Genomic DNA, 21627 nt, shown 5'->3' on the forward strand with positions numbered 1-21627 from the left:
GTCTGCGAAGAACGAAGTAAAACTCCCCATGTCTTCCCCATCGAAGGAAGCCACAGGGATGTCGAACCCCTGCAACGCCTCCACCACCGAGTCCGCCAGTTTCTTCAGCGTGGCCACCTCCCCTGTCCTGCGGGCCCGCATCTCGGTGCACGCAACACGAGCCTCCTGGGCCTGCAGATCGGACTTCAGCCTACCGATCTCCGACGCGTAAATTTGGTATTGTTGCTATGCATGATCTTGAGCTTGAGCAGTTAGATGTGAAGACTGCATTTTTGCATGTAGAGCTTGAGGAGGAAATATACATGGACCAACCTGAAGGGTTCATAGTTCCTGGTAAAGAGGAGTTTGTGTGTAAGTTGAAGAAGTCCCATTATGGTTTGAAGCAATCTCCTAGACAGTGGTATAAAAGGTTTGATTCATTTATGATCTCACGTGGCTTTGGTAGATCTCAGTATGACGGTTGTGTCTACATTAAATTTGTTGATGGATCACATATATACTTGCTGTTATATGTTGATGATATGTTAATTGCTGCCAAGAGCATGAAAGTAATCGTTACTTTGAAGGCACAACTAAGTAGTGAATTTGAGATGAAGGATCTTGGTGCTGCTAAGAAAATTCTAGGTATGGAAATTAAAAGGGACAGAAAATTTAGGTTGCCATTTCTTAGTCAGCAAAGTTACATTGAGAAAATACTTCACTGTTTTAATATGCATGATGCAAAGTGTGTTAGTACTCCTATTGTTTCTCATTTCAAGTTGTCAGCGTTGTAATGTCCTATTTCTGATGAGGATATTGAGTACATGTCACGAGTTTCCTATTGTAGTGTTGTTGGTTCATTGATGTATGACATGGTTTGTTCACGTCCTGATTTATCATATGTTATGAATTTGGTTAGTCGTTATATGGCTAATCACGGTAAAGAACATTGAAAAGTTGTTCAGTGGATTTTCAAGTACCTCTGTGGCACATCTAATGCTTGCTTGAAGTTTGGCAAGACTGATGAGGGACTCGCTAACTATCTGGATTTATATTTTGCTGCCCATTTGGATAAGAGGAGATCCCTCACAGGTTATGTGTTCACGGTAGGTGGATGTGCTGTGAGTTGGAAGGTAACACTGCAACCAGTTGTTGTTCAATCTACAACCGAAGCAGAATATATGGCTATTGCTGAAGTTTGCAAAAAATCTTTTTGGTTGAATGGTTTATATGCTGAGTTTTGTCAAGATATTTCTTGCATTAACCTGTTTTGTGACAGTCAAAGTGTCATTTACCTTACTAAGGATCAGATGCTCCATGAGAGAACCAAGCACGTTGATGTCAAGTATTATTTTGTTCGCGATGTTGTTGTAGAAGGTAAATTGAAAGTATGCAAGATCAGCACTCATGATAATCCTGCTGATATGATGACAAAGCATGTTTCCTATTGTTAAGTTTGGGCTATGCTCAAGTTTAGTTGGTATAACTATTTAGCCTCTAGTGGCTGTTGGTGCTGAAGTGTTTTCTTTGTTGTTTCAGGAGGTGTTGCTGTTCATGCTACAAGGAGGAATTTGCTATAAGAAAGAATTTGTCTCAAGGTGGAGTTTGTTGGCTTGTCATTCAAATCCCAATGGCCGGAAGTTCCGGCCCAACTTCCGTCCGTTCCAGGCACCGGAACTTCCAGCCGAACCTCCAGTTGCTCTCTGTTACGTTTAGGAAATTGCGGAACTTGCTGCGGAACTTTCGGATATTCAAGAATATGCGGAACTCTCGGCCTCCAACCGGAACTTCCGGTGTGTCCGTTACGGATCTGACTTACCCTAATGCTCCTGCTATATATATACCACTTGTAAGCCGCCGTTTTGGGATGAGTTCAGTGTGTGAAATCTCTCTGGCGTTGTAAACACTCCCATATAGTGAAATTTCGCTGGCTGGCGCCCGTGGTTTTTCCCTCGCGTTGTTTGAGAGGAGTTTTCACGTTAAATCCGTGTGTCCTTGCGCTGTGATTTCTTCTTCGTTCTTTGTTCTTGTTCTTGGTCGTCGCGTTCATGACACAAATCTCAGCCGATTCCCAAGGATAGTCCACACATGAGTCGAGAAGACGCACGTCGAGAACAGGTGGCAGCGCAGTTTCCGGCTGAGAGTGGCATAATTGGCAGCTAGGGCTGTGACGGATGTTACGCACCCCAAGACGATCAGCAGTGAGGCTGAGGCACCTTCTGATGAAGGCAAACCAGGCGAGGAACTTCACCTTGGGGGGATTTCTGTCCTCCACATCAATGAAATCTTCATTATGCAGGCGCTAGCGGCAGTGTAGGCGCCAGAATTGTTGGTGGCAAGTGCTAGCGACAGTGTAGGTGCCAGAATTGTTGAATTTCCATTAGATGATGTCCTCTTTATCGGTTAGAGCTGCACTCTGAAGCTAATTTCTGGAGTATTATTTCTGGAGTTAATTAGAACCAGATGCTGTTGTTGACCTCATTATGTACACTCCTAATAGTAAATTTCAGTTTGTATGCATGGTTTCTTTCGGTTTTTGTACTGTAATTCCTGTCTAGTTTTATGGTTTACGGTTAGCACAAATATCACCTTGTGTACTGAAAGAACAGAAATAGCGAGATAGTAGAACGAAGGCTGCTTTAAGAAATATGCTTGCTTGATTTTGGTCTCTTTCGGTCAATCAGCCGGAGAGAACATAATAAGTTCCAGAAAAGACAGATATAAGTACTCCCTAATGAAGGAGGATAGAACAACATAAATTTGTATGTTCAAATTACAAGCAATCATCGATTGTGAATGCGTGGTGACCAAACACTAATCTACTTAATTAAAATGAGAAGTTAATTAAAGGGGCAAGTAGAGCAATGTGCTCTCCTCCTTTGAGCAGACACGATGAACGGCTTGATCAAATCATCAGGAAGGGTAATACGCCTTGAGGTGCGCCTGCAAGCACGGCGAGTCCTTCCAAACCCTAGCGTGCGCCCTGAGCAGCTCCTTGGCCTTGGCCCTGGCCCGTTCCCCGGCGTCCACCTGCAGCACCAGCAGCAGCTTCGCGACGACCCCGACTGCCAGCATCTCCTGCAGCACGGCCGCCGTGGGCGAGTGCCTGGCCACGGCGTGGATCGCCCGCACCGCGCTCTCCGTTGCGGCCAGCGACACCCGCATCGCCTTCTTGGCCACGACGGCCAGCCCCGCCGGGTGCGCCACCAGCTCCGACCGCCCCTCCGCGCACCCGCAGAGGTGGTCGATGGCCGCCACGGCCAGCTCTGTCGGGTGCCGCGAGCCCTCGTCCAGAAGCAGCTCGACCAGCGCCGTCACGGCCCCGGCTTCCACGGCCTTGACGCGGTTCCGGCCCCACGGGCAGACGCGGCACAGAACCTGCAGCGCCGCCTTCACGGCCTTGGTGGACACCCGGTCCGACACCACGCGCACGGCTTCCACCAGCAACGCCTCGGACCTCAGCGCCATCAGCTGCGCGGGCTCCATTGCCGACACCAGCGACTTCAGCAGCAGGATGCCGTACGTGCGGGACTGGTAGCTCGGGCGCCGCAGCACGGACACCAGGGTCGTGTCCAGGAAATCGCTGTTACTCTCGATGATCCTCGCCAGGCTCTTCTTGGACGGCTTCAGCGAGTAGATCACGCCCAGCGCGTCCTCCGCCGGCGAACTCCTTGGGGAATCCAGTTCTAATAAATCCTGGGCTGACTTATTGGACGTCAACGCGGTGGCGCCGACATGGTTCTTGACGACGGAGACGAGGAAGTCGAGGGCGCCGGGGGTGGACTCGACGAGGCGCCTGTTGCGGTCGCTCTCGGCGGCGATGGCCTTGAGCTCGCGGAGCGCCGCGAGCTCCTGGTGCCGGCCCTCGTCGACGAGCGCGGCCACGCGGCAGGCGTCGACGGGCGGGCGCGGGGTGGGGAAGCGCTCCACGGCGTGCATGGCGCACCAGGCCTGGATGAGGCGGCGGAGCGTGTGGTTGGGCGTGGCCTCTACGAGCTCGTCCGCCGTGGCCAGCTTCTGCCGCGTGACCGGGCACGTGGCGTGGCCTTGACCCCCGGCGGCCTTGTCGAAGAGCCAGCGCTCGATGCTGCCGCGGTCGTAGGTGATGCCCGTGGCCAGCGTCACGGGGTCACGCATGATCTCCAGCGAGATCGGGCACAGGAAGTAGGGCGGCACATCCACCTGCACCGACGAATCCTCCATTGCTTTACTTTTAGGAGCTAGCTGAGGGATCTAGCAAGCGATTGCGAGCGAAGGCAGCTAGAGAAGAAGGCGAAGAAGGTTGTTGTGTGCGTTGAACAGATGGTAGAGGAAGCGGAGGCGCGTTTTATAGGGAGCTGGGACGAGGCGAGGATAATACCAAACGAAGAAGTCCACGCGTGTTAATTGGATACTAAAAAACTGAGCGCCGTGAAATTTCGGGTGCGCGGCGTAATTACGGCCCGTCGCGTGGGTTACTAGTGGGTGGGTTTGGCTCGGTCAGTGCATAGCAAAGGGATTAGATTATGTGGAATGACCGGAAAGGATAGAGTAAAAACGGGTTGGGGTTGGGTTGGGTCTCTTCGATCGGTCTTCTGGGCGTCGGTGTTGAGCTGGGACCCCCGCTGACCAGGAGAAGCGAGCGGCTCTCCCGGTTTGACTTTCGAATGGATCCCTTCTGTACCGCTGTTCTCATCCCTTTGCTTGGTCTCTTTATTTTCTTCAACTCATTGCGGTTGAAAGATTCCGTTTCTGTGGGCAATACATGCCCGTTGAAGTTTCCACACTGCGTAAGTTTTGCGGCTGGGGAATAATGCTCACTCCATGCGCAAGGTATATTTTGACTTTGCACGACGATTAACGAGTTCAATTTGCTGGTAAAAATCATGAAAGTTACGTACTATTACTCCCGCCTGATATTCATTTAATCTCACTCGACGTGACTGCTTGACTTTTCTTAGGTACGACTTAGGCATTGTATTTTACTCCGGTTTTGATTTCTTGTAAAATTTGCAAATCTAAAGTTGCAAAACGAAGATGGGGTAATAACATGTCGATCCTCTGCTAGATACTTATGGATCACCAGATGTTTATATATAACAAAAAAATCAGCGGGCGACGAGGCTGACGAGGTGTCACGGTTCCTACGGCAGCTTAACAATAAAGTACTGCCCTGATGCCGATATACGTGTATTGTTTATGGCCTTTAAATAAACAAATGAATAATGAAAACATAAATGAAAGCCATCAACCCAATCGGAATCACAGCATTCAAGCCGAAGCTGCGTAATGGCAAGCAGGAAGCAGCGTACATGCATGCATGAGCTCGATCCAGCTGAACACGAGCTAGCTAGCGACGCGCGTAGACCACTGCGCGCACAGCTGACGATCCAGCCGCGCAGCTCCCATGCATGATCGGGGCCCGCATGTCGGCCCGGTTTGACCGTCGTCCCAATATTCCCCGATCCTTCCACGCACGCGCGCATATAATAAGCTTGCTTTAGTAGCATTCTTGTATTAATTCGTCACGTGCCATCTACGACCGTTTACTTACTCCTTCCTTATACTACTACTAAATCCCCCTCTCAAAGAATGTTAATCTACAATATTCCGTGCTATTCAAAGGTCATGGCAACTCTTCCTGCTCCAACTAGGAGCAGTATTTGGTCTCGATCAATTCACGAAACTGCATACGCGAAACATATAGTACTACTGGTATATGTGACCATCCGGCCGGTTTTGTAGAACCCTGCGTTAGTTAAAACATGACCTCCCTACGTACGTCCACCTGCTCTATCACGAAATATAGGCAAGCGGTCGCAGCTAGCCTACTCAATTATTCATACCACAGGCGACGAAGGCTTTGTAGAGGTTAATTTTTCGTAGTTTTCTGCTTTCTAACAAGGGTCGGCGTGACGGCGTGACTTGGCCAGCTAGGACGGAATCTTGTACTTCTAAACCTGGCCTAGAACTACAAATTCTGTTGCGTTTTTCTCTTTTCGACGGTATCTGCGCGCTTGTTGTATTTAACAGCCTGTGGGCCGGCCCCGACCAAACCCAGATCGCATCTCACGTGGCCTGCTGGAACCACTCAGATCACATCTTCTCAAGATAAATGCATACTGGATAGCTGTAGTCGTCTACATACCTCTGGCATTACGTGTTGGCTCGTCCAAATGACCCAAGTTCTAACATTTCACTACTAGTTAATAACGTTACTATAAAAAAAAACAAATATATGTTAAACACTACTACAAAAGAGTGCAAATGTGACGAGCCATCATTGACGGGGCTACCACACACGTCGCTGATGAGTGGTCATCAATGACGGTCGCGTGCTCGCCCGGACACGACATGCCCGTTAGTGATGCGCGTACCACACTCGTCGCTGATGACTGCTCATCACTAACGGGCGTGCAGGGCCCGTCACTCATGATCACTCATCAATCGCGGGTGCGGGAGGCCCGTCACTAATGGTTCAATGTGAAAAATAGCAAAATTCACAAAAATACACATTAGTGACGGTCGTTTCATTTAGGCCCGTCACTGATGACTCATTGAGACGTTTGAAAATTGAAATAATCCTCATTAATTCATAAAAAAAATCAGAAAAATGTGATTGTTTTGCTAAAGTCTTATTTTTTTCTTGCTTAACATGATGGAACAATAATATCAGATGGTAAAATTTGAAAAATGACATATGTAATACAAACTTGTTATTTCCCAAAGTTTATATATTAGTCCGCCTAGTGCCCTTTACTTGCAAGAACAAAGATTAACACAACAACATGTGGTCATCTGTCAAACAATATTGTCAAAGAAATTTACAAATGTTTAGTTCAAAAATATTATTGTCCATTTCTCCATTTTTTCTACTCCCTCCGTCCGACAAAAAATGTCTCAAATTTGTCAAAATTTGGATGTATCTAGACATGACTTAGTGTATAAATGCATTCAAATCTAGTCAAATTTAAAACATCCTTTATTGGATAGAGGAAGTATGTTATTATTCATATTTGGGACATCAGCGACCGGTCTTTACCTGTATTACTAAGAGTCTAAGAAGCACACAACCGTCTACTCTCACGGCCTCACCCTATTGGCCGAGCAAGGGAGGCATGGATCCATTGGCCCACCTCTTTCTCCCGATATTTTCTCTCCCCATCCCCTCGATCTCCCATCTCCTCCCCTCGCCTCCCTGGTTCCTCTCGATCTCCCATCTCCTCCCTCTCTCTCGATCTCCCCTCCCTGGCTCCTCTCGATCTCCCTTCTCCTCCCTCTCTCGATCTCCCTTCTCCTCTCTCCCCTTTCGGATCTCCTCCCTCTCCCCGCCGTGCGCGCCGCCAAGGAGCCCGCAGGATCCGGCTCCCCCGACGCTGACGCCGGCCCGGACCCCGACGCCGGCCGCCCTTCGACCGACCACCGGATCTGGCCGCCCTCGGTTTGTCCACCACCGGATCTGGCCATCCACTGCCGTTTGCAGTAGGTATATATGCCCCCGGTTCCTTCTCAATCTCTCTCACTCTCTTTCTCTCTCTTGCAGTCCACGCCGCCGGAGGAGGGGAGATTGGGCGGGGTCGAGCGGCGCCTTGTGATCGGCACGTTCTCGGCCGCAGAAAGGAGGAGGCGGCACCTGGTGGCCACAGCTTAGGGCTGGCGAGCATGCGCGGTTCGTTAAGATCGTTAACGGTAACGATCTCCAACCATAGTTCGGCTCGGTTCGTTAAATGCTCGCGAGCGCTCGTTAAGTTCGTTAGAAACTCGTTAACATAAATAGCCAATTTTTAATCCATTTCCTCAACTAATTTTGTTAGGCATAATCTATTTTCTTCAGCTATAATTTGACCACAAATAAAAAGCAAGCAACATTAATACATCACATGTAAAATTAATCCACGTATCTCTGTATCAGTACATCACAAGCCACTCACAACGCACTGAAGCCACACATCCTGGTAGGTTTCAATTCAAGCCACATATGCTATGCACAGCAGCTGCAGCCTCATTCACGACTCGGAAACCTTCTTAATCGACTCTGCCTCCATGCCGGTAGGTTTGGGCGCCGTGGCTGCTTTTCCATGCGCGGGGACGGGGGATGGATAGGCAGCAATGGAGTAATGACTGCGGCCGAGCGCGGCGGCCGGCGGAACGTTGCTGGCTGGGGTTGTGACTGGTGCCGGGTGGTCTCCGTGCCGATCTGCTTTTGGGATTGCCGCCGTCACTGACCCACGCCTGGGGATGGAGGCAGTCCGGCAGCTGCAGGCAGGGAGAGGCATCGATTCGAGTCGCTCTAGGTGGATCAGTTTCCTCGATGGGATTGGAAGATGGGCCGCCTCCGCCTGCCGCAGATAGCTTAATGGGCTGTGCACACGGGCTGGCGACGCGAGCTCGTAACGAGCCTATCGAGTACTCGGCAGACTGCTCTGTAAGATCGTTAACACTAACGATCTGAGATGGCTGCCCGGTTCAGTTCGAAAATTAACGGACCGAGTGCTTACCGAACCGATCTAGCGAGCGTTCGTTAAGATTACAGGGCTTCGAGGTTTTTGTCCAGCCCTAGCCACAGGTTGAGTTCTGCCGGCGACTAAGAGGAAGCGACAGTCGGGGTTTGTGATGGCCAGATCCAGGGTTTTTTTCAATTTCTGATAGTGATTCGATTCCGATCTTTGTTTCAATTTCTGGACTAGGGATCCAACAAAATTTGTTGAATTCTTTTTTTATTTCGGGTTCTTTTAATCCCTTCCAAACTGTAGATGAAATTGTTCAAATATGTGGATGTGATGATTGTTCCAAATTCTGGATTTGTTGTATGTGGTTCATGGATTAGTTCATCAATTGGTTTGTGATTTGTGATTTGTCGATTCATCGCATGCGGGCTGTGGCCCTTTTTTTTTTAAATGTCAAAAAATCATATCAGTGTCGGTCCCTACATAGTGCCCGTCACTGATGTGCATATCATCACCAACGGGCCAACCGCCTGCCACTAATGGACCCCACATCACTGCAAGAAGTTAGTGGCGGACGGTCTGCCCGTTACTGATCGCCATTTTCGAGTGTTACTGATAAACGTTTTGGTAGTACTGTACGGGAAGAAAACACAATATATCACAGTCACAGAATTTGTCTTCTTCATTTCAAATAATATTAGTATGTCATGGACATATAAACACAACTATGCCAGTAATACATATATTTATTTTCTTCAGTTATGGAGAAACCGACAAAAGTCTTGTTATTAAAAAGTTTTTGGGCTGTTGTTTTAGCCCTTTTAGGTACTTCAATCATCTACACACTTTATTTTCCTGCCAAGATTACATAAAACATTAAGTTATTTCATGTCGATTTCTTCCTCTACTTGACATGGTTATACCTGACTGGGTCCTCGCCTTGAGCATACCTGCTACGGCCCAACGGGAAGCCCACTCGGAAGCATACTACGGTCCATGAAGCTCAAGTACCGGAATTGCGGCTCAATACAAGGAAGATAATCTAGGATTTTCTTTCTGTTGTAACCGACCCAGATTCCACACCCGAGACCTAGGCTCCTATATAAAGGACTCGGAGGGGGGAACCCGGGAATGCTAAGCAATCTCATACACACTTGTCAGATCTCATTTGCGCACTAGAGCCTCCGTGGCATCATTGTAATCCCATCATCAATACCACCACCGACGAGTAGGAGTAGGGGTATTATCTCCACGAGGGTCCCGAACCTAGGTAAACCTTGCCTCTCCTTGTCAGCGGACGGGATCACCAACACGCGCATCGCTCTCCCTCAATACAAACTCCATCATAATGGGCATTGCCGAGAACCGATCTCGTCACTACTCTCCATTTAGGAAAGTCGTTTTCACATCCATAATGTGGACATGTAAACCATGAAAAGCTGCTAACGCAATTAGCTCTCTAATGATTGTTACTCAAGATGCCGTCGTGCCCGTACGGGTTTGGGCACGGGTTGTGGCTCCCCATACCTGTACCCGTTGTTGAAGAGTTGACCTGTTATCCATGCCCATACCCACCACCGGGTACAATTTGTTGCATACCTATGACCCGTACGTCAGGGTAGACAAGTACCCATGGATAAAAACCCTGTGTAAGGTTTTGATCACATAGTCGTAGACACGTCATATTTGCCGCTATAATGACATTTCATACTTAGTCAACATAGTAAAAACAATGGTCCTATGTCCCGTTTATTTCATCCGCGTTTCAATCACTATTTTCATGTTTGACTAACCAATTTTTTTTAGCACAGCACAATTTAGCAAGGACGAACCCAGCCTAAGACGAGTGTTGCAACGGGCGGTTACTAGATTAGCCATGTGTTACTGCATGAGCGATCTCAAAAAGAATCGACCACGTACGGCAGGGGGGATCGAATCTGGACGAAGCAATTAAGCACGTGAAAAGAGTGCGACTTACTTTAGTAGTGGATGTGTGTGTGTAGGTGCACGCAGCCGCCTTTTGGTTTTCCTTGTCGGCCTAGTCGATCGCGACCTCTTCTCTTTTCTCGATGCCTGGAGATCGAGTTGAGGCCAATCAACTGACCAAGGCTGGGATCGAAAGGGAACGTGCAGACGGAAATGGAACAACGAAAGTACTGCCATAGGGGATAAGGGGAGAATAGTACGTTCTCGGTGGCAGTCCAACATCAGCGCTAGTCAGCAATAACGGGCGCCCTTCGGCCACCCCTTTCCGGCTGGCCGCTGTTGCCATGCATGACATACATCAGCGAAATCAGATGGGTCATTTTGTGCCAGAACCATTTGAAAAGGAGGATGTTCTAATTTATTAAATGATACTATGTGCTAGCACTAATTTCGTCAACGTGTAGGTGTATTTATCGTAGAATAAGAACTTCTAAAAATGCTACCGCTCTGATCATAATAAGTGTTTCAGATTTAGTACAATTTTGTACTAAGTTAGTCCAAAATCTGGATCACTTACAGCTCGTTTGGCACCCCTCATTTCATTTCATTTGGTCCAAATGAAAATGAAATATAATTTTTGGTAGGATTCCATTTGGTTGAATTTGAATACCGGATTCAAAAATCATGTTTGTCTACCACATGGATTTGTAGAGTTAGAGACAATTCCAGAGAAATGACGGTTTGTAGAGAGAAATTGAGGTTAGTTGTATTGTGATTTCATGAAATTGCAAATTGAATTCATGTAGTCAATTCCGTGCCAACCAAACAAGTTAGTTTATAGAATTCAAAATGAATTCCACAATTATAATCCCAAATGATAGGTGCCAAACGAGCTGTTATTATACATTGGAGTGAGTAGGATTTTTACCGCAAAAATAAAATAAAAAGCTAGGATTTGACACGGCCGATCCAACTAGAAACAGCGAGCACCAAAAATTGCCAACAAGTCCTTGATGATAAATAAGAAAAAAAAAACGTTCATAAAAAGTGATAGCATCATCTCTGATTCCCAGCGATTGGGGACTTTTATTGAGTCTAGCGTTTTTGACGAAATAACTAGCTTTGCGAAATCGAGTTGGGATCAGAAATGATTTTTTACAAGGATAAGAAATGATTATTTACCCCCGAAAACAAACGAGCCGCATGCCACATGGAGTTATCAGAAGAACAAATGGAAAACAAACGATGCAAGCTTGTGTATGCATGGTTGGCAGGGTACGGTCCACAGGCCACATAGAATTATCATCCGGAAGGCTTACAACTTCGACAGCCCAACTTCCTCCTGACGCAAAGAAAATGGCGTCGCCTGGTCCGCCTGGGTGGCTGGGCCCGTGATGAGATTTAATGATTTACAGTATTTTTTCCGTCTCACATTAAGTGATGAGATTTAATGATTTTCTGTACTTTCTCCGTCTCACATTAAATGATGAAATATTATATATATCTAAACATTTTTGACATAGATACATTCATGTTTGGATAAAATAGTCACTTAATATAAGACAGAGGGAGTATCATTTGTCCTGTTGGTCTCTTAATTAAAACTAGTGTTGTACAACAACCAAATCGGCAAAATTGAGAGACCGTCACGAAAAACCTGGAAAGCTTCTACAATGGTTCTTCTCGTTTTACCGGCCGATCTGGCGTCTTCTACTTCCTGTTTTTTTGGTTTCATGTGTTTGTTGTGGACATCTTGGAGATGGAGAAATCGTTAATTGCCTCGAAGATTAGGCATTGCAGACTACTCCACAAAGTCAGTGATTCTCAAAGCTTTTTTACAGTACCTAGTACTCCTCCAGTACAGGTGTGAGTACCACTTAAATCCAACCGTTCGTTGACAAGGGCAGTTTAGACTTTCTTTCTTGCTAAATATTGATATCAATCAGATTAATCCTGCACGCCCATGCCTGTAAAAGAGCTCATACGTGATTTAGATAGTGATGTAGTTCAATTTCCAAGTAGAATCATGCTTCTTTTGAATGGAGCTATTGAGCAACTAATGCCTTGGCTAGCGATCATTATTCCTAAGCTGCATATTTCGACGTACCACTTAGTGTCCTTCCTGTTCAGGTACAACATCTCTATTCTCGAGATCTACATGTAATTGTACGTGTCTTTCTATCCTATGTATACGTGATTTAAATGGCATTATAGTATCATCAGACCTCAAGTTAATGGTTTGAACCAGAAAAGAAAAATAGAACTTCAGTCTAAGCAATATAAGAGTGAGTAATGGCCAAATGTTGTAGCTAGCTGATGATCGAGGCTCTTTAGATTTTGTTAATAAAATGATTTGATCATAATATGTGGTGTACAAATTGAATCTGAAAATAGCAGAGCAGTGGTTTCATAAGCAATATAAGAGCTACTGTCACGGCGGAGAAAGAGGAGGCGGTCACAAAGAGGTTGATGGCAGAGGCGAAAGGTGAGCTCGAGCCCGGCAGCAACGGCATGGTTGAGGTCGATGGAGGAGGCGTCCTGTAAACGGTACTTGTCCAAGGTGACATGGAGTCAATACTTGACACCTTACCACGGTAATTCTCCTCCTTGGCGGCGCGTCGGGTCGCTTGCTCGTCTGGGACAGGGCTGTGTCGACTCGCCCTCGGCCTGCGAAGAAAGAGTAAAGATGGTTCCATGGTGATGTACATGAACATGAACCACCTAGTGCCACCGTTGCGTGCCGTAATCCACCACCAACACAAATTTTGTCGGGGCACCAGGGTTGGGGCATCATACCGTTAGCCACCATGGCATCATTGCCGCCAAGCTAGGCCTGATATGTGGACCCTACTGCCAGTTCCGGAGTTAATTCACGCAAAACGCTGCGATAAGTATTTTGAGACACAGCTTGTCCTTGGAGGTTTTAGAAGAAAAATAAGAATTTTGTTGTGATTAACTGGCTATATGTTATACCGTCTCAAATATAGTACTCCCTCTGTTCATATTAAGTGACTCAAATTTGTCCAAATATTGATATATCTATGATTAAAAAGCGTCTATATACATTCATTTAATATGGGACGGAGCGAGTACTGTCTTTTGTAATTAATACTAGTAAAATACCCGTGCCTTGCAACGGGCCACCACATTCTCTCCTGCAAATGTACAATGACGAAACTATGTAGAAATCGACATGAATGCGCGAAGTTAATAGAATTTGTGTCACTACGGAGAATATATCTCACACAAACAAGATAATTTTGTTATTATGTACACGATGTCTCTTTCACTTTGACTACATGTGCTCGCAAAAACTTGATCATCAATTAAAAAAAATAGAAGACGTTGCGCTACCCCATGACTATAGGTGGCCAATTGATCGGGCCAAAAAGCGCGTGAACCCGCGGGGCCAAAAAGCACGGAACTAAACAGGTTGTGCTGGCCCGCAAGCCTGGATCTCAAGCCTACATGCCGGTGCGGCACGACCCATTTAACTTTTTTTAATCCGTTACACAGGCAAACCATGTCATTCTTGATCTGGCGGCCCACTCTGCCACTTCCCTCATTCGTTGCGGGCCTGCCCTCTCCCCAACTACTCCTGATCTGGCGGCCCAGAGCCTGTTATTCCCTTCTCCCTATCTACATTCAGGACCGCGAGTAGGCAGGAGCTAGATCTCCCCAATTCCCCAATCCCATTGATCTGGACGACGAAGCCCCCTCGTCCCTGATCTGGTAGTGGCGCACTGCACGATCTTGTGATGGCACAACACGCTTGGTGGCGAAGGACGTGTACACGGCACACGGGAGGGCACGGATCAGAACTTCTGGCAGGGAGAGGATGGATGGATGGATCGTATCAGGAATGTTCACCGCTGGCCGCCTGGAGATGCCACCGTGACGTGGCCGTCTGGAGGATTCCCTCGCAAGTCGCAACGGGGATGGATCCCAACCTGTTCCGCGGCCGCACGGGAAACGAGCTAGGGCACGGTGGCCTCGGGCGCAGAGGAGGGAAAGAGAATCGGGGCAGGACGAGCGCACACGATGTTGGTGTGGGAAACGAGCTAGGGCACGGTGGCCTCGGACGCGGAGGAGGGAAAGAAAATCGGGGCGGGACGGGCGCACACGATGTTGACGTACGACCGACGGCGCAAGGCAGACATTCTGTTTTCTTTTTCTTGTTAGGGTGCATGGGACGGCCGGAAAAAACGTTTCGTTTTTTTACGATTTTTTCTAGTGGCATATGGAGCGTAATTTCAGTGAAGTAACGTTACCGCTGCGACCATACCATCACCACTAACTCCAATTTAATATATTGGTATAGATACTTTTATTTTGCGAGAAGTCATTCGTAGTATATTATTTTTAAGTGGTCAACTTTGTTAACGTTCAGCTAAAAAAAACTATTAATATTGTAAAAAACAATGTATAATTTGACTCATACAGATACTCGAAGGGGTGTAGACAGTGTCATGTGTCACGCTTTGTAGATTGCGCATCGTTAACTAGAAAAAGGCTGCATATTAAACCTTAGGCCTAGAGCCATGGAAGCCATACTGAACTCAGAATAAAACCGAACAATCCTAGCGCATGGTGGACTTAACATGTTTTCCTTGCTCGGATTGTTTTCAAAAGCCATGGAAGAACCATGGGACTTAAGTCTTAAGTGGAACTAGATGGTTTCCGTGCGAAATTCATAGAAACAATTGTTGTTGACAATGAAATTTGAAAGTCCACTCGGAAATTCATAGAAACAATTGTTGTAGACAATGAAATTTGAAAGTCCACAAAGATAAACCAAAAAAGCATCGCAAAAAAAAAATCTCAACCATTCGGCCAAGGTGAACATAATAAGCGAGAATATGCATGGCCAAGGTAGACTCACCAAATGAATACATACAATTCTATGGGATTAATCTAGGGATGTCCACCAACCTATCCAATTTATGTCATAATACGAATTAAATGCACTCATTAAATTATCTATTACAATATATTAAATTGGAATCGGTGGTGATGGGTGGACGCCGTTGGTCGGTGTTGGTCGGTCAACTTCGTTAAAATTACAATCAATATGCCCCTGCCCCTTATTTTCTTTCCCTCCCGCCTTATTCACGATTTCAGTAGCAGAAATTCTACGGTTTAGATTTACCGAAAGTTATCGTACGGTCCAAATTTGTCACAACATAATACGAACAGTCCTAAAATAAATCAATCTCCTTAGCATGAAATCCAAAATTCTTCGTATCCATCTCAGTATGGAAATCAATCCGAACCCAAACAAAAAATCTCGGTATCAATCTCAGTATGGAAATCAATCCAATCGAAAAATCAATGTCCAGACTTCGCCTCCACCGGCTCGTGCTTGATACACTTTCCGTTGTTCCGTAGAATCGCACGGGTTCTTTTGCTAGTTATACAAATTTGGGAGAATTACTTTGCACTCTTTCAACCAAATAATTTAGCAAAGTTTTATCAATCCGCACAAAGACAACCTCAACAAAGAATTTTTCAAAATTCCCTCGGCGGAGAATTGCGAATTCTTGGTTGTGTAGACCAAACCAAAAGCGGAATTAATTAGTATTTCGTAAATTCATAAATATAAAACTTAGCAAGCCAGGCTTGTTTAAGTTTGACTAACTTTATAGAAAAATGTACGAAGATCGACAATGTTGTTATACTATGAAAAATAAAGTGGTAGATTTAATAAAGCTAATTTGGAGTTCCACATGTGGTTATATTTTTCTATAAACTTGGTCAGACTTGAAAATGTTTGACTTGGTACAATGTTAGAAATTTAGAAACGGAGGTACTATATGTTAAATCTGATGTGCACGTGTAAATCTTCATGTGCATTAATCAAGGATGTAAAAAAAGAGCCAAAAATATTGCATAATTATTTAAAATATAAAGTTAACTTGGAATGGCATACATATAATAAAGTATGCAACCATTGCAGACTATTTCAGAAGAACCTTTATTAATTAATAGGCCATTAAAGCTGTTGGGAATATTATGAGAAATAGACAGAAAATAGATCATGCATGTAATCAAGGATAAACAAAAGGGGAGCTCAAATAGCAGGCTTCCCTCTTTCTGTTGCTTGGCCTGCTGCTCTTTCACAATAGCTGAAAATAAGAAAACATCAACCCCACCCTTAGCATACAGTAGGGGCCAGAAAGAGGAGATACAATATAAAACACTTAATCTGAATCATCGGAAAGAACATTACATTGCTATATGCTGTTCTCCTGGGCGATTAAATTGCACATCTCTCATTGGTACGCAGGAAATCGTTGAGCACCATATAATTTGTCAAAAGATTAATTACCAGGAGGCTTAGCAACAAAAAAAATTGATGTGCTGTTATAGGCTTTAGATTTTAGATGGTCTGGATGGAACAACATCTTTGCAGAACAAAAAATATCTATAACTTAATGCAAGTGGAAAAAATTATTAGAAGATCAAGCATATGAGTCTCTGATTGGATAATTACCAGACTGTTTTTCTTCATGGTTCGAATTCCATAGCTTGAATTAGCAGAACACAGTAATATCACAAACCAAGACATTTGTAGCAAACTCAGAGGACCTGAAAGAAGGCTCATCGGAGGCCTTTCCTCTAGGGACGAATTTTCTTGCTGAAAATGATTATATTTGCAACTGAAGTATCAGATAGAGAGAGAGAGAGAGAGGAACTGTTGTATGCTCACATAGCTAGAGACACCTATTGTTCAACTCATTCAAGCATGCAAAACTCAAACTAATTAAGCAAGAAGAGAAAAGGGGTGACGTACTTGTTTTAGACATGGAACAAATTGTTTTTTTCTTTCGATTTTCCCATTTCCTTACGCTTCTCTTTCTTGTCAGCATTTGTCTTGCTGGATTTTACACTAATAACTCAGCGTGCAGACAACTCGCCATTCTGCAGGGTCTTCTCAACCTGAAAGTCGTCATTGTCAATTGCATATTTCCGCAAAATCTTCGGATCCACAGTACCTTCATCTACAGCTCTTCTCTTTTTGAATATTTCCACAGAATCTTTGGATCCACAGTAGCTTCATTTGCAGTTCTTCTCTTTTCCTTCACATCCTCAGCTGCCTCATCAAGGTCCTAACACGGAGCAAATTGTTGAAAAAAAGAGTTTCCAACTTTAACAATTAGCAGTCAGTCTACTGCTGTACAAACTATAAAAGGAAATGCTAGTCCTACCAAACTGTATAGTTTTAGGAAACTAACGTAAGTACATACCTGACCCAAGCCGCATAGAGAGATCTCGATCGAGGAAGAAATTGATCCCAACAATTATGAGCTTCGCAACTTTAAAAATTAGCAATCAGTCAACTACTTCTGGGCCTAACAAATTGAGCAGCACTGAGAACCGAAGCAAGCACTGGGCCGGCAAAACATCAAACAGGTTGTGGGCAGTAGTCAACTTCAGAGATTGAGAAACATGACACTGAGAAATATTAGCTGAGGGAACAAAGAGCAAAAGAGGTCACCTACCTGAGCGAGCGTCGGTGCCAGAGAGGCGATTCGAGCAGGTCGCATGGGCAGGGATTTAAAGGATGAAGAAGGTGTTGTATTTGCAGAGCAATCGTGGTTGATGAATGCTTGGATACGTGGGGCGCTTTCTAGAGCATTAGTGGCTGCATCGGTGGTCGGGAGAGGATTGGCCGCGGCGCCGGAGCAGCTGGTACGGACGAACAGGAGATGGGGAGCAAACGGGCGAGAAACGTCCGTGCACAGTTGCTTGGGAGGGCAGGCGGCCAGTCGAATGCAGGGCAGCGGAGTAGCGCGCAGGGGGGCAGGAGATGGGCCGACGTGCGGTAACGGACGCGCACGATCGCCTTCGCCAGGGAGGGCAGGCGGCGAGAGCAGATGGCAAGGGAGGGGGAACGGCGCACAGGGAGCACGGGCAGCAGGGCACGGGCAGCAGTTCAGGCTTTTTACCGAGGCTTGTCGAGGGCGAGGTTTGTTCGTGGGCTGGCTGCTCTGGACGCAAGCTGGGCCGGACACGGGGGTCTGGGGGATCCCTCGTCTTCTGTCGAGAGATGAGCGAGAATTTCGGTTGTAATATTCCCGAGACGTGTCAAAGCATCTCCAACAACATACCCATATGTAGGTAAAATATTTAAAGATCGTCAATATGGATATTTCGGCCCAAAAACGAGCTTCAAGAGCAAACCCATATTTGTTGGATACCCAAAAAAATACCCAAATATGGGTATTCCTAGTTAGAATATCCACGCAGGAACCCAACTGCCACGAAACGGAAGTTTCAGCCACCATCTCGACCCGTCAGTGCCGGCGCCGATTCTGGCGGCCGGACCTTGCCGTTGCCGCCTCCCTTGCCGCGGGCTGCTCCGTCCCGCTCCCGCACCACTCACCGCCGTTGTCTGCCACCCCCGCACACGCCCCCTAGATGCTCACCGGCCATTGCTGAGCCCGACCAAATCCCCAGATTCAGCCCCGCGACGCCCCTCTCCGCTGAATCCGGCCACTCCGTCACCTTCCCCAACCACTGAGCACCGCCCATGACACTTCCCCGTTGCCCGCGGTGCTTTCCAGCCCCCTTCCTGCCTGTGCCGCCCGCTCTGCGGTCGCGGCCGAGCGTCGCCCGCTCTACTGCTCGTTGGCTTTGCTGCCCTGCTCTGCCACGGTCGTGGCCTGCTCCGATGTGGATCGGGAGGCAGCAGGGGAGAGACGAAATCGGGAGAGAAGAGATGCCCAGAGGAAAGAAGAGAGGTTGGCCCAATGACAGGATGAGCCGGTGTGAAACGAGGGATATGGGTCTCCAAATTTAGGTGTGCTAGAAAAGTTGGCAAGTTTTGGGTACTCATATTTTCTCTCTCTCTATCCATAATGGTTTTGGGTATCCAAAATATGGGTATGCTATTGGAGATGTTCTGAACAACTGGAGCACCAAATGTGCTAATAATCCATTTTGAGTCCTAAAAGACAAAAGTGGACTAAGATCAGGTGCATGGCAAGACAAAGACTCGAAGAGTTTTGTACGAGGCGAGGCTTCCTTTTCTGACCACAAAACATCGATACTGCGAGCTCCGGCCACTATCTAAATGCTGACATGTACAGGGTATGTAACTTAACGTGTCAAGTGTCTTGACCGGACCTGGGGCTGGAATTCCAAGTCGTACGTCTGCAGCCGTTGCAACGTCGTCCGCTATATAAAAGAGATCTCTATAAAATTGATTCTCCACGAGAATTCTCTCTCCCCTGAGTCTCTTGCAACCTTTTCGTTAATGTACGTCGCCAGTCGCCAACCCAAAGGCCAAAGCTCGTGCAATTAATCCATTCTCTCTGCAAATGGATTTGGCTGCGGAGTGATGCTATTTGCAACAGTATGGGACCAAGGGAGGTCGGCCAACGTTCTATGCCCAACTGGTCTGCATAGTCGTCGCCAGCACCCTGTCCAACAACTCCAATCATCCATTTATGGAACTCTGCTTAATTTGCATTGGTGGTTGAGGAGGAAATGAAGTTCTGGACAGCGCAATTATGCCAAGGGCGCAGAAGTTCGTCCATAGCTTAATTTGCGCGCTTTACGGTAGTTGTTTCATTTGCAGTTTTAGATTTTCAGACCCTACCTGACATTACTGCAGCTGACATTCTTGTGATGCCGTGATGGAACGGAGGAGCCGGTGTTTCATTTGCAGTTTTTTGTGAGTTCTTGATCGGTGCACGTGGTGGTTGGAAAGGTCTGGCCCGCACCGTCTCATTAGGCTGGTCTAGTGGAGAGTAAGCAGTAACGGTCTAAGTTACTTATGTGTAGTGTTATGCATTGTGTCATTAATTGTGTTGTAGACTTATCTTATTTTGATTTGTGTGATGTGGTAACATATCCAGTTACCACATTCATCTCTTTTTTCATTTATTGCCATGTCATGTCATCAAAATGTCTATTTGACATCTATGTTACTACTCAAGTTAGTTGCACTATGACTAGTCTTACGAATTTATGATGGACGGCGACACACAAAACGGCTGTTTAGTTGCCAGCATTATTTTGATATAGACAATTTTCGTATTTATTTAATCCAAAAATTTATGGTATCTAAACTAAAAACAAATCAGAACTTGCAAACTAAACATGATGCACACTACTAATTAGCACATATATCTCTATTGCATGATCAATACAACAGATATTCAAACCAGACAAAATGATGAGTGATACGTATGGGATGCTTGAAGAAGCAAACGGTGGAGGAGCCTACCCTAAAAACTTTATTGGCCCTCTCTTTATACAAGATCTCGAAGGACGTTGTTTCGGAGGTCTAGGGTGTGTTTGGTTTGTTTCCAAAATGCACCATACAAATTTTTTGGTCATTGATCAAAATTTTATAGTTGTTTGGATGGTAGCCAACTATTTAACAAGTCAAAGTCTCATGACCGACTCTAGTACAATTTTTTGCCCAAAGTTTGTCAACTCATGGGATAGTAAAAACATAACCAATTATCTGGCTGGCCAAAAAATTTGTGGGGCTAGGTTGGGCTCAATCCAAACATATCCTACTCTTCCAAAACTGTGCGCGAGTCGTCAATAGGAAAAACAACCCATATTAAAAAGGTGGTGATGACTAGAGCGTGGAATACGAGACATACACCGGATTGCAACCTTGGGTCGCCGTTCACCTCGTTACATATTCACTTGGTCAGGTCGTGGAAGAGTCGGAAACTGATTCCCAGAATAATCTGATCAATAACACATTCATTACGGACTCCAATTATCATAGCCAACAAATACTCTATTGTGTAAGGTATTGAGCCCAACTTCAAACTCGATTCATGCAATGCACGTGGCGCGACATGTCGAGTGAGTGAGCGCGTGCATTGTTGTCTCTCCTTGTCATGCTCAATCAATTGCACAAATCCTCATAAAGTTTTTAGGGGAGCTTATGATGCTCGATGATGATGGCTTTGCCCACATACAACAATTTTGTTGCAAGGGAAGCTTAGTGGTACTTGAGAATAAAAAATGCAAAATTTCTAAATTCTATACTCAATTGATGACTCCAATCTCCAAAATGTTCTTTGTTCGCCCTCTTATAACTGAATCTTGGCTCCGTCCTTTTTTTGACGAAAATGCAGCAGCACTGCTTTTCATTACTTAAGAAGGGAAGAGTTAATTACATAGCAACCAAGTTGCAAACAGTTACAGCTAGGCAATTACAAGATCAGACACCACGACTGCATTGCTCGATCATCTAAAACGTAGTAGTTGTCGCACAGCCGGCGGTCTTCCAAGAGAGGAGCTCGTCGTGGAGATGTCACAGAGT

At 45.9% G+C, this 21627-nt stretch overlaps 1 protein-coding gene and 2 long non-coding RNA genes across 4 annotated transcripts; 1 reads left to right on the forward strand and 2 right to left on the reverse strand.

The window, feature by feature from the left end:
* Positions 1-2617: 2617 nt before the first annotated feature.
* On the reverse strand, positions 2618-4265 carry LOC100825125 (E3 ubiquitin-protein ligase PUB23). The gene has a single exon (XM_003575041.4). It carries the CDS (start codon positions 4180-4182, stop codon positions 2893-2895), a length of 1290 nt encoding a protein of 429 aa, XP_003575089.1. The 5' UTR covers positions 4183-4265; the 3' UTR covers positions 2618-2892.
* A 2792-nt stretch (positions 4266-7057) lies between these two features.
* On the forward strand, positions 7058-8819 carry LOC104583776. The gene is made up of 2 exons (XR_731775.3): positions 7058-7399; positions 7502-8819. It is a non-coding gene; the product is annotated as an uncharacterized LOC104583776 (long non-coding RNA).
* A 7470-nt stretch (positions 8820-16289) lies between these two features.
* On the reverse strand, positions 16290-18332 carry LOC104583777. Of its 2 annotated transcripts, none has more exons than XR_002964408.1 (5): positions 17834-18332; positions 17579-17683; positions 17125-17440; positions 16561-16968; positions 16290-16456 (listed from the first exon to the last, which is right to left on the reverse strand). It is a non-coding gene; the product is annotated as an uncharacterized LOC104583777 (long non-coding RNA). The 2 variants fall into 2 exon arrangements; XR_002964407.1 differs by having other exon boundaries at positions 17579-17720.
* Between the last annotated feature and the right edge of the window lie 3295 nt (positions 18333-21627).

Source organism: Brachypodium distachyon, chromosome 3 (genome assembly GCF_000005505.3).
Source record: "Brachypodium distachyon strain Bd21 chromosome 3, Brachypodium_distachyon_v3.0, whole genome shotgun sequence".
Lineage (NCBI taxonomy): Eukaryota > Viridiplantae > Streptophyta > Magnoliopsida > Poales > Poaceae > Brachypodium > Brachypodium distachyon.

What these genes read in the sequence shown, in the direction of transcription:
- LOC100825125 (XM_003575041.4), bottom strand. Translation starts at nt 4,182, where the DNA reads ATGGAGGATTCGTCGGTGCAGGTGGATGTGCCGCCCTACTTCCTGTGC.